The sequence below is a fragment of the Lissotriton helveticus genome, chromosome 2_1, assembly GCF_964261635.1.
Source record: "Lissotriton helveticus chromosome 2_1, aLisHel1.1, whole genome shotgun sequence".
Classification (NCBI taxonomy): Eukaryota; Metazoa; Chordata; class Amphibia; order Caudata; family Salamandridae; genus Lissotriton; species Lissotriton helveticus.
Genome location: NC_136059.1, coordinates 1116436221 through 1116454411, shown reverse-complemented (window position 1 = coordinate 1116454411; position 18191 = coordinate 1116436221). Strand labels below are relative to the sequence as shown.

At 43.4% G+C, this 18191-nt stretch overlaps 2 protein-coding genes across 4 annotated transcripts in view; one reads left to right on the top strand and one right to left on the bottom strand.

The window, feature by feature from the left end:
* Positions 1–18191, top strand: part of MYOZ2 (myozenin 2) — a 215133-nt gene that overhangs the window by 136860 nt on the left and 60082 nt on the right. The window lies entirely within an intron of this gene.
* LOC144818472 (uncharacterized) overlaps positions 11160–18191 on the bottom strand; it is a 301011-nt gene continuing 293979 nt past the window's right edge. For all 3 annotated transcript variants that reach the window (XM_078675938.1, XM_078675940.1, XM_078675939.1), the window contains 3 exons: positions 16324–16439; positions 11497–11585; positions 11160–11399 (listed from right to left, as the gene is read on the bottom strand). In XM_078675938.1, coding sequence (XP_078532064.1) covers positions 11317–11399; positions 11497–11585; positions 16324–16439 — 288 coding nt within the window. In that variant the 3' untranslated portion in view covers positions 11160–11316. The remainder of the gene's footprint in view (positions 11400–11496; positions 11586–16323; positions 16440–18191) is intronic.

Below are 18191 nucleotides of genomic sequence, written 5' to 3'. Positions count from 1 at the left end.
ATCCCAGTACAAAGTCAGTCAGTGTTGCAACAGTATAGAAATGAAGATGGAAGGGCTTCAATACACATTATGACATTTTAAACAACGAGGGGCATTCGAAAAACATGTTTGAAATATACAGCCATTTCTTTCAATCCAAATTACATCCCAATCTGGATGTTCGCGTTTACAGCACTTCACAGTAGGTATTTAGCACGTTTCTATGCGTTCCCTGTTTTTATGCTGAAATTGGGCGTGTGGCACAGAGACATGAAGTGATGTGTTGCGCTTACTACCCTTAAAACGTTAAAAAGCTTTAAAACGAGTAGAACGCTACAGAATAACAGGAGATTAGTGGTTTAGCATTATTAGCTTGGCCAGAGACTGAGCAAGAAAAAATAAGTTCTCGCCACAAAAATTAATACCGTTTTCCACCGCCCACAGCAAAAATTAGGCACTGCGATGCTACACAATATCTGAGCGCTCATATACCAGTTCTATTGGTCTATATAACAGTTCTATTCTAGGTCAGAAGCCTCAGCGCTGTTAAAGTGTGGTTCTCCTTAGCGTCCGACTTTGGTGTAAATCACTTAACCTCCCCAGGCCTACCCAAAAAATGTAATGTGTCCTTGTGTAACTTAACTGGTGCTCATGTAAAGCGCTCCAAGACCTTGGGGTAGAGTTCGCGCTAAATAAATCTGCAAAAAAAAAAAAGAAAGGAAAAAAAAAGCAGACCCACACCTAGGATTTTCAAATGGAGCTTGCGGTATCAGTGGAGATCAGATGGTATGAGTGTTATGAGCTGCAGTTGCACTGTTAAAACAGATGCATTCATATGTAGAAGTTGCCATCACCGCAAACATGGACTAAATGCAAATATGCACCCTGATTTCCAAGACTTACTATCACTTTGGCAGAAAACAGCCTGCTTCGGCTGCGCCCAAGGTTATCTGGCCACAGCCACTCCAACAATGGGGTTTGGGGATATCATATCGTAGACCACACAACCATCCGTTTGCCCCACCCATACCTTTTTATTATCCCAAGTCTAAAGGAGCCAGCTAACTCATTCACATTCAGTGCCCCCCCTTGACTCCGTGGTTCGCATACATACCGTCGGAAACATGTCTCCGGTGGCCGAGGGAGCAGTGGCGTGGGAGGTTGCAGCATAGCGCGGGCGGCACACGGGCAGCGGTGGGGGGGGCAAACGGACAGCGGGAGGGGGGGCGGGAACAGGCGCAAGAAAAATAAAACAGCACTCACCTGGACATCTTCCGGCGGTAAATAATCAAAACATGGCGCCATGTTTTGCCATTGTGCAACATTCCGTCCAACACCTTGTGTGTTTTACAGCTCACTGTACCCAGAGGGCTTGGGGGGGGAGGCAGGCCTGTGGATTAGCACCAGAGAGTGCCAGAAGGTACCTGGGAGTGACCCCAAGAAGGGAGGCTCGGGTTCTTCCCAACAGATGTAGAGGAAAGGCCAGGGTAGAACAGAGACGTTCCCCAAAGGGGCCCAAACGTTTGGTGTGAAGTGACCCCAAACCCTTTTGAGCTCAAGGTGGGAGGTGCTGAAGGGCAGAACCCCAGGGGTCTCTTTCTACAGCCAGGGTTTATGACTGTTACCAGTCAGGGCACAAGTGGGGGGACTCTGCCTGTCCCAGGAAACCCCCACATCACTCTTGGCAATTAACTTCCACCAGTGAGAGAAGAGCTGGGAGGGGGAGCCGACCAGTGTGCCCCAAAACACAGATCTGATGGTACCTCTCCTAGGTGGAGCGTATGAGAGTACAGGGTAGGAGGCGGGGCATCCACAGCAAGAGGAGCAGTGGGTCAGGGGTTTCCCTCTCTGAGAGAATAGCGCCCCCTGGCGGTGCTGCCTGGCTGTCACAGAGACAGGGGACAGGAGGCCTGCACCAGGCGCACCCCTGCATGACACAGGCAGTGCGCCCCCTGGTGGTGGGCTGTGGACCCCTCCAAAAGTCCTGGACTGCCAACCCTGTTCAGTCTGAGGGTACAGACCCTGAAAGGAAATGACAGCCGTCGGCGTGGTGTATTCAACCCGCGCGCCGCTGCGGCCAGCCTCAAATTACCCTTCGGTCCAAGTCTACCAAGTCTATGTGCTTCTTGGCGCTATTGCTTCTTAAAACTCAAGCACTGTCACAATCTCACAACAGCACACCTACAAGAGGACAGCACAACTACAGCACCACATCACTGTGAGAAATGCACAACACCAGCACCACCAGGCTAAAGCAACCGGCAACAGCACTGCTACAGAACCCGTGCAGCACGAGAACCCGTGCAGCACGAGAACCTGTGCAGCACGTCCACAGCACACATAAAGGCGTTACTTCAGAACTGCTTCCAGTACTGCTAAAGACTTCTACAGTACCACCCCAGTACTTGTAAAAGAATGCTGCAGGACCTCCACAGCACTGCTCGAGCATTGTGCAGAACTGCTACAACACCTTCAAAACACCGCGACAGCACTAATAATCACTTGCAATGACATGATGATAACATCGCCCCAGAATCGCACCGGAAAGGTCTACAGCATCACTAGAACAGCACTACAGCACGGCATGGGTACAGTAGCACAGCATTACCACCGCATCAACACTCCAGCGTTTCTGCATCACCGTCTCCGCACAGCACCTGCACCACCACAGTACAGCAACAGCACTGGAACTGCATTACAACAGCACCACAACTTCCAGTACTCAAGCATGGCTACAAAACAGCTGCAGTCACTCGAATGCAGCGCGTCAGGACTACCGCTTCCAGTACCGCACCGCGACAGCAAAGCAACAGAACAGCTATTTGGTATCACTAGGGCAGCAGAGCTACAGCACTGTAACAGCGATGCTCAGATCAGTACGTTCGGTTCAGCACAGCACTTGTGTAACGCCTTTAAAGCAAAGCCACTGGGTCAAGTACGGCACTGCTACAGCACTGAAAGGATGCACTATTGTGAAACCAGGGCAATGTGATTCCAGTTCCACCACAACAAGTGTACAGCATCAAAACAGCGCAGCGCTGCTACCGTATGACCACTGCAGTAACTACAATTCAACTAGAGCAGCAATAAAGCACCTCTACAAACAACTACAGCCCCACAGCACTGCTACAGCAGGACTACAGCACTGTTACAGCTCCAGAGCAGCAGCCGACTATGAATACCCATCACATCCCACAGGGTTGCATCCGTCCTCTCTCTGTCTCTCATTAGCCTCAGCGAGCGGGGAATACTAACCAAGAAATCTAACACTAACTGGGATCGATGAAGTAGGACCAGTAAACAGCTTAGTTAGAAAACAAAATGTCAAACATTAAATATTTTCCAGTAAAATACCCAAGCTACCGCCACAGCAGCAGGAAAAGGTGGAGCTTTGTGGCACTTAAGGAAATTGGGTTGGCATGACCGCTCATGTGAGCTGTGGGCCAGCGTTTCTGTCAAGATGGCGGCACGAGACAAGACGGCGATGGGCCCTCCCAGGTTCCTCACTCTGCCAACTGATACAGATTCATGAAATGTTTGTTTCCCAGCCATGAATAGTATTGGGCAACCTAAGCCGACTTCAAGCTAATGATGCTGCCCCGCGACATCGCCTGGGCTGGCTTGCACCCTCGTTTGCTAGCTCACATCCACTACTCTGCCTAAGAGCACTTTTCTTATTTTCAAGCACTCTCTCCGGCCTCTCTCGTGTTTCCTCCCTTGTTGAGAATCGATTATGCTGAAGCCTAAAGGTTCATTCTTGACCTGCTCCTGAGCAAAGCTGAAGGTCAAGCAGCCTCTAACGGGAAAGGCCGAGAGTGTAATCGGCCACTGGCCCGAATACGAAATTACATTGGACCTTTAAACACAGTTCCATTCTTGTATCATGGATACCGGACGATCATTACAAAAACTTTCCAGCGCTTACCAGCGGACTGCAGAAACTCACTACATCTGGGTTGGAACAAGAATTTACAAGTAATGACATTCTTAAACAACTTTTATCTCAGAGTAACGGCATTATATACTGACCAAAAGACCAGAAACATGTTAAATCGGCCAGATAGAGCCGGGGGGATCGTTTATTGCTGAAACCAGAGGCCAAAAAAACAGTAACCACATCAATAAACCGTGTGTAAAACCTGCACTCAAGTCTAAAGGAGCCAGCTAGCTCATTCACATTCAGTGCCCCCCCCCCATGACTCCGTGGTTCGCATACATACCGTCGGAAACATGTCTCCGGTGGCCGAGGGAGCAGTGGCGTGGGAGGTTGCAGCATAGCACGGGCGGCACACTGACAGGGGGGGTGAGGGGGGGGCAAACGGACAGCGGGAGGGGGGGGCAAACGGACAGCGGGAGGGAGGGGGGCAAACGGACAGCGGGAGGGGGGGGGGCGGGAACAGGCGCAAGAAAAATAACAGCACTCACCTGGACATCTTCCGGCGGCAAATAATCAAAACATGGCGCCCCCAAAAAAAAAAAACATCCGCCCACTGCCGCATGACGTGCTAAAGGGGCAGGATGAGAAAAACATTGCCGAAAAGCCCACCAATCGCCTCGGGAAATGACGGACAGTTCTCTCTTCCAATGGCTAGCCTCCATTTATGGAGCTAGCCAATGGAAGAGAGAGGCTGAACTGAAGTGTACAGTGTAACTCAAAAGATTTCGACCTGCGCCGAAAAGCTGCGCGGCGCAGCTTTTCGCCAGGTCGAAACCTAAAAATGAGTAATACCTGCCTCCCCATCCATTCCTTTGGCTTTGGGGACCAGTAACAGTCTGAACTGGTGCACTTTCAGGCATGACAGATGGTTAGTAGCTGTTTTTGCAGCGTTGACAGGGGCGATGGGTGGTGCAAGCTGCAGTGGCCTCCTGGCCAGGGCCCTGGCACTTATTATTTTACAAATTAAGCACTGACAGGATCTACAACATTAACATGACCTATCTAAATAATTTTAACAGTCATTGTTCACCCCATCAGTATTTTTTTGCCTGTAAAGTTAAGAACATCATTATAGGTCAATAGAACCCATTTCAATGTCCTTTTTAAATTAGTGGTCGATCTGAGACCCAGGTGAACCTGGCCAACTTATAGTTCTGACCACAGGGGAAACAAAACAAACTTTCCTCTGCTTTTACAGCACACCCTGGCGGTTCCTAGATGAGTTTAAAACTTACTAAAGGCCTGTTGCTTTGTGGAACATTGATCAGAAAACAACAAAAACGCAGAGCTTGCAAAAAGGCTCTTTTTGTGAATCTTTCTGTCCAATCATTACCACCTTTTTCGCAACCTTGCTGCTTGAAATTCCTATAAATAATGTAATGTCTTGGATTCTTATTATGGGAAGCACAATGCTCTTTAAGCGTGCTTTGTAGCTTGCATTTAAATTCATTACTGCATTGGGATTCATCTCTACCCCTCTTTGCATCATCTCATACCTCTTTTACTATTCCGAACTCCCAAAACAAGCCTTTCTAAACCCTTCCCTCTGACTCTTCCCCCTCCACCTCCCTTTTATTCATCCCAAGCCTCCTCCTACTGCAATGAGCTCGAAAACTAAAAAAGACAAAAAAAGATTTCTAAATCCTTCCCTCTTCTATCCCTCCACTCTCATTTTCAATCCAAATAACAAACTAACATGTCCACCGCTCAAAATAATTTCATATTTCACTATACTAATTCACCACTAATCCTTTATGGGTTCCGGAGTAGCGTGCTACTCACCAAAAAAGCACTTCAACACCCCATCAGGGGTAGCAAGCGCTATATAAATGCAAACCTTTTTTCCCCCTTCTATCCCTCCGCTAGCCTTCTCAATCCAAATTAATGACTAACATATCCACCACTTACCTTCATATTTCACTATACTAATTCACCACTAATCCTTTATGGGTTCCGGAGTAGCGTGCTACTTGCCAAATAAGCACTTCAACACCCCATCAGGGCTTGCAAGCGATATATAAATGCAAACCTTTTTTCCCTCTTCTATCCCTCCACTAGCCTTCTCAATCCAAATAACTGACTAACATATTCACCACTCAAATTACTTTCATATTTCACTATACTAATTCACCACTAATCCTTTATGAGTTCCAGAGTAGCATGCTACTCGCCGAAAAAGCACTTTGACGCCTCTGCAGGGGTAGTAAGCTCTATATAAATGCAATTACAATACAATATGCAGTCCTGAAGTATCTTGAATGCGCAGTGGCAACGCCAATAGGTCTCGCCTATGTGAGAGCTATTGGCTTTGTCAATGTTATTTTGCCCATATTGTACAGCAGTGCAGCTACTGTGCAGCATGGCTAAAAGTCTGAAAAAAGTGCTGGCTGTGTCATAACACTTTTTTTCATAGTTTTTGCCTTGCTGCACAGCAGATGCGCTGCTGTACAAATTGGCTAAAAGACATTGACAAAGCCAACTGCTCTTGCTTAGGCAAGCCCTATTGGCTTTATATATGCATTTTTGATGTTGAGCCAGCCGTCAGGACTCAAACCCAGTTCCCTCTTCCAAAGTCAGCATCTGCGGCCCACACCAAAGCCTAAATTACGGTCTGCTATTTGCTTCTGAACTGTTCCGCACAAGTTGAGGTGCTCCACTTCTGTGTTTGATCATGAATCCCTTTTGAACACCATCAAATGTTCTGAAAGCTGCCTTGTGAGTGAATGTCAAAGCATGAGAGAACTTGTGTTCTGTGTCTGCAGCTGCAGTCTTCGTTTAGTTCCCACGACTATTTTGTTATAATTTGGAACTGGGAACTGGGAATTATGGGGCCCATTATGATCGCGGACGGACTTGAGTCCGTCCGCGATCACCGAGGAGGAGGGAACCTCCGCATGGGCATGCGGAGTTCCCTCCTGTCCAATTAGGATGTGACCACCACCCTGGCGGTCACATCCTCTATTTGTAACATTGCGGCGGGTGCGGCTTCAAGCTGCACCCGCCGCAATGTTACAAATGCATACATTGCATTTGTATGCATAAAGCGGCAGGCACCGCGCGGTGCCTGCCGATTTCAAATGTGCACCCCCCACCCCCCCCCCCCCCCTTCACCCAGGGGGCCCGCTACGGGCCCCCGCGGTGAAGATCCGCATGCTTTTCCTCGGCGGAGAATCCGCCGCGGAAAAGCATGTTTTTTCAGCCATCCTAATATGTCTGGCGGTGTCTGAGAGACACCGCCACCATATTAGGCCTTTTCCGCCGCGGTTGTAAGCCAACCGCGGCGGAAAAGCGGCAGACTGAAACCAGGACCCACCAGCCATCCTAATGTGGCGGTGGATCTTTGGTGGGTCCGCAGAGGATTTTCCGCATCCGCCGGGCCGGCGGTGGCTTCCGCCGGCCCGGAGGATGCGGAAAATCCTCCATCGTAATGTGCCCCTTAGTTCGAGTCGGCAAGGGCTTACCCTCCTGTGATGCTGGGCAAATCACGTAACCTCCCCGTGCCTGAGTAAAAAAAATAATTGTGACTTTGTGTAATGTAACTGGTGCTCTTGTAAAGCACTCCAATATCTTAGAGTCGAGTTTGAGCTAGATAAAAAAATAAAAATAAGGAACTTGGGGCCAGATGTACATTGGTTTGGCTTTGCGATTACTAAATAGCAGATTTTTGTGAATCGCTATTTCGGAATTGCAAGCACCCATGTACTGATGTGTTTTTGACAAAATGTGCTATTCCCGGTCGGTCGCAAATAGCGGGTTGTGACCCATTGGGAACCGCTAAACTCACAGGGATGGTTGGTGGTACAAGGTAAATGTTTTGCGGCTGCATTTCGATCACAAATCATTCACACATACCACTGCAGGTCAGTAGTAGGAAGGGATGCCGTAAACACACCCCTTCCGAATACCGAATTGCAAATCCTGTTTGTGATTCGGTAATAGGTTACCAAAAATGTTCTTTGTACTTTTAGCCCGTAGTAATATAAACTGATGTTGTTTTATTCTATCGAGTTGTGTCCAGCGTGGCCGCCATCATGCATTTTCGGGATGTTGGCAACTGTTCCATCATTAGAGATTAAAAGCGTCTGTCCACTTTGTGCTAACACTTGCGTATAATAGTGGGGTACTTTACATATGTTCCAATTGTTTTAAATTGCCAACTCAATAATGGGATGCCTGTGTTTGTGTGTGTTACCACATTAAATGTATGTATACTAGGCCGACCAACTGGCACAGCCATTGCTGGTTTTGCTTTGTTTTGAAACCAAGCCCTGTGGTTTTCTGTTTTTAGGACATGCGATAATACTCTGGAATTCTGTCCTTGGTACTTAAAAGTCCAACACACCCTGGGCGTGTCTAGACATTCTTTCCAACACAACACACCCTATCTTGTCTTACTGGTTGCATAGGGCTTCGTGTTCTGGTGACCTATAAATTATAAGGCTCAAACAGGGGTGAAGCGGTAGAGTGAGCCCTGCTATGGGTGAGGTTAACAGCTGTTGGAATGGCAGGCATGCATGTTTGTTCCATTCTCATTTCCAGTAGCTTTCCTTCTGTGACTTTGTAAAGTATGTTCCTTCTGTTTGGTTTAAAAATAATGATAGTAAAACCACAGTGCCAACCAGGTCTTCACCATCTAAATTTCAGCTTAAGCAGGAATGGCATAGCGGTGAGAGAGGGATGTGGCTTGTATGAGACATCATCACAAGCTGTATACCTTTTAAGTCTCCAGGCTGAATGGAATGAATAATGTCTTTAATTCAGTACTTAATACTGGAGTTTAGCATCTAGTCACTCAGGTTTGGTGGATAGTTTTACTGACACAGGCAAATCAAGTTGATTGCTCAAGTCCATTTAATAATGGTCGAGTGGGGGGAGCCTTGAATAGAATGGGCATTTTCCTGATTGTACAGTGAGCAATATCCAATATACCCAGGTTAGCAGTTGTCTTGGCTATGTTAAATTGAACGTATGTCCGCCAGACAAAGATGACAGCTGCAGTGAGGTAAATTCAAGCTGGAAGGGCTACATTTAAAAAAAAAATGTTTCTGTTAATTATTTTTTTAATAGGGTCCTTCAGTTGTACATAATGTCTTCTTAGTTATATTTAAGGCAACAGAAATGTTTATAACACATTTCTATTATTACTTTTCAAAATGAAGCACAGCAGCCACACTGCTCTACAATATAGCTTAAAGACATTGACAAAGCCAATAGCTCTGGCTAAACACTTATAAGGTTCCAAAGGCGAGACCTACTGGCTGTGCGGATGCTTGTTCTTTTTTTTTATTTCAAAGTAGTTGATGTATAACTTCTGTAAAACAAACCAGCACTCAGGTACCACTCGCCCTGCACAGACAGGGCTCAAGCTGCACTTACACTACTCTCCATGCACTCACATACTGCTCAAACACTTCTCACCTTGCACTCACACTGCTCACGCATACCCTTCTCCCCCTGGGCTCACACACCTGTCACCCTGCACTTACAGACCTCTCTCCTTGCACTCACACACCTTTAACCTTGTACTCACTCTCACCAGGCACTCACACACCACTCACCTTCCACTCACACACGATTCATACACCTCTGACCCAGCAACCACTCACCGACAGTCAGCACTAACACATGCTTACAAGCGAGAAGGTATTTTAATAATGATAAAAGAATGTTACATTTCAAGCTACAGGCAAATTAGTATGTCACATTTACCACCAGCAATCAAATAGAGGCTTTCATTCTAGGAATTAAAAAGAAAAAATACACCTTTCTCTCAAGGACTGCTATTTTAAGGTTTGAAAAAATGCATGCAAGATAGTGTAGCCCAGCATCCCATATTGACCTCAAACATGCAGCTGCACTCTGAATTTGATAATGGGAATGGGAGGAGACTGGGACTGCAATACAGCAACACATTCCTCCTGACTGTGTGCCTCCCATCGGTGCTGCTGCTAGAGACACCGTAATTATCCAATTATTTAGGAGACATTTTTTAATAGCATCTCAGTGGCCTGTGTGTGTACACATTAGAGTGCGCTCTCTTTTGAAAAAACAAAAAGACAGACTGGCTCAGGCAGCGTGGTAAACAAAAATAAAACAATGCTCACAGCTACGTGTAGCACAAGCACTCTTTCTGTGGGCGCACACAGCTTTTGCCAAATCAAACGCTTCACTCTGGTGAACCAACATCTAGGCGGTGGCACAGTCCTTAAAACTCTTTTTTGATCACATAATGACCTCTGTGTTGTCAAGCTAGATCTAAAAAGGGCGCCAGTCACTTTTTAGAAGTGTGTACAAGGCATTCTTTGAGTGTGTTACAAGGTAGTATGTTTTTATGGGGTGTACTGGAAAAGTGAATTACATCTAAGCACTTCAGAGAGAGGCAAATGTTGTGCAAGGAGGCTGTAAAGAATATATTAAACACTACTTGCTATGCCCAAGGCACAATGCAACTGAGAAATGCAATGGAGGCATTCTCAGTACTGGATGGATGTGCCAGGCCACCAATGCAAGAGAGGTGGTAAGTTATAATCATCGCAGCTCCGCTGGAAATCTCATTTCACAGGATGGAATCTCCAAATCTTGTCTCCTAAAAGGACAGGAATGGCTGATTGTGATCTCCATTAGAATCCTTATATTGGCCTCTCCAATACAAGGATTCTAATGGAGATTCCCTTGAGCCATGCTTGTCTTCTATACAAGGATTCCAAATGAGATTCCATTGCAGCATTGTCTCCAATACAAGGCTTCTAATGGAGATACCCTTCAGCCATTGGTGTTTTCTATACAATGATTCTAAATGAGATCCCATTCCAGCCATTGCTGTCTTCAAAACAAGATTCTAAATAAGATCCCATTTCAGCCAGGATTTTAATTGAGATCACATTCCAGCCATTCCTGTTAATTACACAACACACCCAACATCTCGTATTCAGTAAGAGGAGGTGTCACAGAGCACTATTATGAGAGCAGATTTAGAAGGTTCACAACATAAGCCATTTCAGGAGGCTACACTACGGTTTGAGCGGTACCGATTATATATATATTTTTTGTATTCTCTGTAGATGTATTTCTCTGGAAAAAGCTACATATCACATACTGCCTATCGTACAACAAGTGACATTATGTTTAACAAGAGACTTAACAACAGTCAGAAATTATTGGGACTGAAAAAGAAAGCAATTTTCAATTCAATTATTTTATTGATTAACACAATATTATAAAGGAGTAGGCGGAAAGGGGGTGATGATATCATGAGTAGGTACATAGAGAGTAGAGTTGGAGGGAGGAGGGGTATTTTAAGACTGTCTTGCACAACAGGGGCATAAAGTGTCAAGGTTTGCTCTTGCAGACAACTCCTCAGGATCAGACTGAAGTACAATGTGGTCCACTTCTTGACGTCCCTAATTCCGCTTACCATTAAGGTATGGAGTGTTAAGGCAATCAAGTGAGGGAAAAGGGTATTGGGAACAGCAAGGCGAGAGACCTGTATGAAAACAACAAAGAATTATAACCACAGTAAATCCCTATTCGTGTAAGTTTCTCTATATAAGTATATCTCTAGGTAGGAGACCAGCAATCACCTAGTATCATGCAGTTTCTTAAGCAAGGAAAACTAAAGGACCCTGCTGCACAAAACCCTGAAGTGGATCCTCCCTCATAGAGCTTGAACCTTTAGAAGGAAGAAACACAACAAAAGAGAAGAGATTAGTATCCACAATATCTTTCCTAACACAAATAATAATAATAATATAGCTTATAAAGCGCACGGCTACCCCTAACGGGAGTGTCCCGGCGGACATATACACAGAAACTGTGATATATATACCACAAAAACAAGGTTTAAAACCCTAAATTAAATGCTTTCTCCGTGAATCCTGCTCGATCTAATCACTCTTTTACCTCAATAGAGAGGTTTTTTTTTAGGTTTGAAAAAAGACTTTATTGAAGAAAATTAGGTGTCTGTATAGAATACTGTGTAACAATTAGCAATTAACGAATCATCAGTTATTTCCAGCACAAATTTGACAAACGAAAAGCAAGGATCATCAAACATTGTCATGGATAAAACAAGGCAAAAAAGATGAGGTATAAAGAGATATATAAACAATGTATATGAGAGTAAATGAGTTAAGGAGGTTTAAGTACTTCTTGCTGAGAGGGTTGCAACAAGGAGTGTGATTTAGCGCATTTATCAAAGAACATCGTAACAGGTAGCCAAAGTTGAATCCTCTTTGCAATCATAGGTGTAGGTAAATTGGAGAATGTATCCAATCAGTGGTTGTGACATATATCGTACCTCCAAGCTTTATATGAGATTTTAGTAAAGTCCTTCCAATTCCTCGTTTTTTGCTGAAAGGCAACCTCTGATAATAAATCAACGATTTTAAAGTTAGTTACGCCATCCCATACTGGCGAAAGGCTACCTAAAAAGATGGTGGTTGTAGAGAATGGGATATGTCTGTTGAAAATTAAATTGATTTGAGACCAAACACGTGTCGTGAAATTGCGTACTAAGGGGCAGAGGAATAACATATGAAATAAATCAGCGTCAGGAGATGCACAAGACCAGCAGGTATTAGGTGTGTCAGGAAATCTTTTATGTAGGACCTGTGGAGATAAGAGAAGTCTGTCATATATATAAAACAGCGTTTGTGTCAGGCTAGCTGCTCTCGAGGACTTGCGAATTTTAATCCATATGGCGTTCCATAATAGTATGGACCAGTCAACACCAAAATCCTTCTCCCATGTTTCTTCGACCTTTGATTTGTGCCTGGGTGTGGGAGTGGATTGGAGAAAGGTATATAAGGTCGATGCATTGGGTTGAAGGCGTAAAAGTGAGGACAAATTGGTGTGTGAGTGCGTGGGTTGAACATTATTGGATAAGAGTGTATATGCATCCAAAATGGTTGTACGAAGAACATGATATTTGGTGAGGAATGAATTGGGCAAAGTATATAACTGGCTAAGTGAAGAAAAAGAGAGAAATTCTCCGTTTAAGAAGAGTTGATTTATCCATAATAAGCCACGCTGTCTCCATGTTTTCCAATAGAAGGGCTTATTGCGTATCAACAAGGTCTTATTATGCCATATTGTGGAGGCTTGAAAAGAGGCTAGAGTACCAGAAACTAAGGGATATAAAGGGCTAAGGAATTTGAAGGTAAACTTAAAAAGTGGGGTAGAAATTACTTGGGGTTTGCGAGAAAAAGAGAGATATTCTTGAAATGAGAAAGGAGAAATAAACGAAAGTTCAACTGAAGCCCATAAAGGAGAATTATCAGTAGAATCAAGCAGCCAATATGAGGCCTGTCGTAATTGAAAGGCCTTGTGATAAACCGAGAAAAGAGGAAAGTTAACCCCTCCTTCCTCTTTGGGACGAGCGAATTTAAAAATGGATATACGTGGTGTCTTCTTGCTCCATAAAAAGGACGATAACATTGAATTAACAGCTTTAAAAAGTTTAGTGGGTATGAGTATTGGAATATTAGAGATAGTGTATAGAACAATGGGCATGAGCATCATTTTAATAGTATCTAAACGACCCCGCCAGGACAAATATAGAGGGTGCCATTTAGTTGTGAGATCCGAACGTTTCTGAATGCAGTTATTCAGACATAAGGTGACTGTCCCTTTGATTGTTGGTGTGAAGTGAAGGCCCAAATATTTAATAGAGGAAGATTTCCAGGTAAAATTAGGGGAAGTAAAGTCATCCTTAAAGGTGTATTTAGTTAATGGTAGAATCTCACATTTATCATTATTTAATTTGTAACCCGAGATTAATGAGAAGGTGGTGACTTCTTCAAGGAAGGCAGGAACCGAGTCACTTGGGTTTGAAATAAAAAGCAAGATATCATCGGCATACGCCGGAAGTTTAACATGAGTAGCAGGGGTTTGAAATCCTGATATTTGTGGGTGTTGTCGGATTTTGGAGAGGAAAGGTTCAAAGGCCAAATTAAAAAGCAAAGGGGAAAGGGAACAACCCTGGCGCACTCCCCTGCCAAGATCGAAGAGAGGTGATATGAGACCATTGGCACAAACAGCAGCCCGAGGATTAGAATACAATAGGGATACTAAGGAAATAAAATTGGGACCAAAGCCAAACCATTTAAGAGTATAAAATAAATAGCGCCATTCCACCCTATCAAATGCCTTTTCTGCACTAGTGCTATAGCTGCTAAAGAGTGATTCAAATGCGGAGCTTTAGATAGAATGTTAAAGAAGAGTCTAGTGTTGTCCTGTATGACTCGTCCTTTCACAAAGCCAGATTGTTCCCTGCCCAGTACTTGTGGGAGATAAGGATTTAAGCGGAGAGCTAATGCTTTAGAACAAATTTTGTAGTCCATATTGACAAGCGATATAGGTCGAAAATTCTTGCAATACTTAAGATCCTTTCCCTCTTTGGGAATTAAGCAAATGTGAGCATCTGAGAAAGAGCCTCCGGATTTCCCCAAAGAATAGAAGGAATCGATTAGAAGGTGTATTTTGGGCATTAATAAGTCTGAAAAATGGAGAAAGAATTTGACTGTGAAGCCATCAGGCCTAGGTGCTTTGTCTTTTTTAAGGTGGCGTAATGCATTTAGGAGTTCTGATTGCGTCACTTTGCTTTCTAAGATTGTGAGTTCAGCGGGGAGTTGTTGTGGTTGGTGTAAGGTAAAAAAAAGTGTGAAAGCGGGTCCTCTGTGGGATTGGTTTCAGATGAATACAATTTCTCGTAAAAGGCAGCAAATTCATTTAAAATTTCTGTATCTTTAAATTTTAGAACGGAGTTATCATCATAAATTGAGTCAATATTCAGCTTATTATGTTTAGTTTTTAAATAGTTAGCCAGAAGGTTCCCTGCTTTATTTCTATCGCCATAAAATTTTGCGCTGGAATTCGAAAGATAGAATGAAGCATTATCAGTAGACTCCTTATTAAATTGCAACTTCGTTTTTATAAGTGCATCAAGAACCCCTTTTGAGTTAGATGTATAAAAAGAGTGCTCCAGTCTCTTAATGTCTTGAAGTAGCAAGCGTGTACTATTGCGGGCAATGTTGCGTTTTTTTTACACATATGTTGTAATAAAGTCCCTCGCTGAAGCTTTAAACGCATGCCAAATAATGGAGAATGGTAAGGATTCCGTGTGATTAATAAGGAAATATTCAGTACAAAAAGACTTGAAGAAATTGGAGAACGCCGGATCAAGAAGAAGGGAATTATTAAAGCGCCATCTTCTTGGAGCGTTGGTTTTGGGTAAAATATCCAAATCAATTGAAATAGGGGCATGATCAGACAATAGTATGGGTCCTATGTCAGCATCTATGAGCAATTGTGATATGCTATGTGAAATGAAAAAATAATCAAGCCATGACTGGGAGTGATGAACTGGGGAATAAAAGGTATATTCTCTAGTGGTCGGGTTGCATAGCTTCCATGCATCAAGAAGTTTATGTTGCGTAATCATATGGGTAAAATATTTGTGGGTCTTGTTAGGGATAAATGAAACTCTAGAATTGCGATCTATAAAGGGATCAAAAGCCTGGTTGCAGTCTCCTGCTAATATAAAGTTATCCTCCATGTGAAGAGTGACCTGTTTAGCAAGTGAAAACCAAAAAGATGAGTCACCACCAGTGGGGGCGTAGACAATAAAAAAAGAGACTGGAACATCCTTCAACATTAACTTAACGTTAAGCCAGCGTCCTTCTGTATCTGATTCTTGTGAAATGAATTGATAATGTAAAGACTTACGACATAACATCATGACTCCATGACGTTTACCATCACCACTGGAATAGAAGACTTCACCCACCCAACCTTTTTGTAGCTTTAAAGTTTCATTTTCTGTAAGATGAGTTTCCTGCAGGAAAACTATATCCGCATTTAATTTAGCTAGATGTAATAGAACTCTCTGTCTTTTGATGGGAGAGTTTAGCCCTCTAACATTCCACGATACTAATCTTAACGGCATAATGAGTCAGGGAGAACAAGAGAAAGAGAGTAGAATGAGCTGTGAGAGTCTAAAGGAAACAAACGGCTCAAGGGAATACAAAGAATGAAGGATGTCATGTGTACACTAACCAAGGGTAGAAATAAAGAGTAGGGAAAAGATTTGTTGAGGAGAGAAATAGGAGAAAATACTCAACAAGCAGGAACAGTGACATAAAAGAACATAAAGCTTAAGACGTGGTAAATATATAGAAGAGAAGCAGGACATTGTAAGATTTCTGAAAAGATTAGCAATGAAAACTGGAAAATAGCAACAACAAAGGTATAATTTGGCAGGAAATTTTGAGTTTTGTAAGGAAAAAGATTACGAAGAAAGAGAGTGATAGTGACACCTAAAAAGAACAGAAGAAAAATATCTGAGAGAGGAGAAAAGAAAGGACTAATGACAAAAGAGAAGTGGAGATACAAGAGAAGAACATACCTACATGGGGAAGAAAGCATGAAGAGACGAAGGAGGGGGTGGAACCACATAGGACAGCCGGCACATCCGATGCCGGCTGAGCGGAAACCAGGAAGACAACAGATAACTGGGACATGAAACCTGTGAAGAGGGAGAAAATAATAACAAATTAGGATATTAAACCGGAACAAACAGAGACAACAGTAAAAGCAAACAGAAACCAGGAATACCAAGTGACAAATAAATTAAATTACAAAACTGTGAGCAAAAAATGTTATGAATAATGCGAACTGGAGAACTCAATCTATAGAACAATTGGAATAAAAAAGATAAAATATCAAACAACAATAAAGTAGAAATTGCGTCCAAAGTTCAACCATGGAACGAGGATGAGGGACCAGAAGTATCCATGGTGGGTGCTTTACATGAGTTAATGAAACTCTGCAGGCGGAGTGGCTCCTCGTATGTGGTTGTCTTATTATTGTAGGTAACCTTGAATAAACAAGGGTGGAAAAGACCATATCTGGCACCCAGCAGGCAAAGATCAGCTCTCATATTTAGAAAGGCTTTACGGCGGGCAGCTGTAGCTTTAGCGTAATCCTGAGCAAAAAATAAAGAAGAGCCCGACCAAGTGATCTTTGGAGAGGATTTAACTTCCGCCTAGACCTTCAATAAATCAGTGTATTCTAAAAAATACAAAATGACTCCTCTAGGCCTTTGTGATGCTGATGCTTGAGAGGGTAAACGGCCAAGCCTATGTGCTCGCTGGATGTTCAAAATCGTACCCTCAGTCATATGAAGAAGTTTTGGAATAAATGATTTAAAAAAAAAGTAAGAGAGTCAGATCCTTCAATCCCCTCTACCAGACCCTAAATGCGGAGGTTATTCCGTCTATTACGATTTTCCAAATCCGCAACCTGTTGTTGAAGCACCGTAACTTGCGAACGAAGATTGGATACATGAACACAAGTCTCTTTGAAGGACGTAGCATTCTGTTCAACTGAGGAGACCTGTGTCTCTAATTGGGACCAATTGTCTGTCAAAATGTGTAATTTAGCGTTAGTCTCCTCCATGAAGGGTCGAAGCTCCCTAATCTCCTCCAATAATAAATCCATGGAAACTGATGATGATGACTTAGGAGGCGAGGTCGGGTCCTTTTTTCAGACGTTTGGTGTTGGATTTCCCAGAGGTTGCTTGGGAAGATTCCATTATTGTGTCAGAACTTTGCAAAGAAGAGGTGAGAGAATCTTCAAGCTTGGAAAATTCAGAAAAAATCTTCGAATTTTTTATAAAAATGCGCTTTGGTGTGGTGGTCGAAGAAAGTGATGACTTTAATCTTTTCATAAAACTTCAACTATCTGACTCCTTCTCAATAAGAACAGGATATCTTGCAATGTACATTTTGCCAGAGAGAAAAAACTTATGAGAGGAGACACAATATAGACGAAGTGAATGAGGATATGAGGTGAATCAGGTGATTTGAAACAGCCATCCACAAAAAGAGCGAAACACCGTCAGAAGAAACTGAGCGTGGCGGACAATGAAAGGCGCCAAAAAAGTAGCGATGCAAGATGAAATGGAAAAATAAGCATTACACAGCTTCTCACAGCAACAACTAGTTCAAGCTTAATTGGCAGAGTATGGAGAGATAAATGATTGGTAGACCAGTCTTTGAAGCAGCATAGCCAGAAAGATACAGCATTGGTGAATCAAAGAAAAACTCCTGAGGAGATAACAACGCTACTAAAATGGCCGCTATTAAGTTCAAGAGCTAGCGCTGAAAAATGGAGCCTGGTGCGTGAGTCTGGCGAAATGGTATCACATTTATGCTGCCAAATAAAGTGCTCACATGAAAAAGAAGTTTGCTGGACAAAGGGGAGTCATTCCAGAATC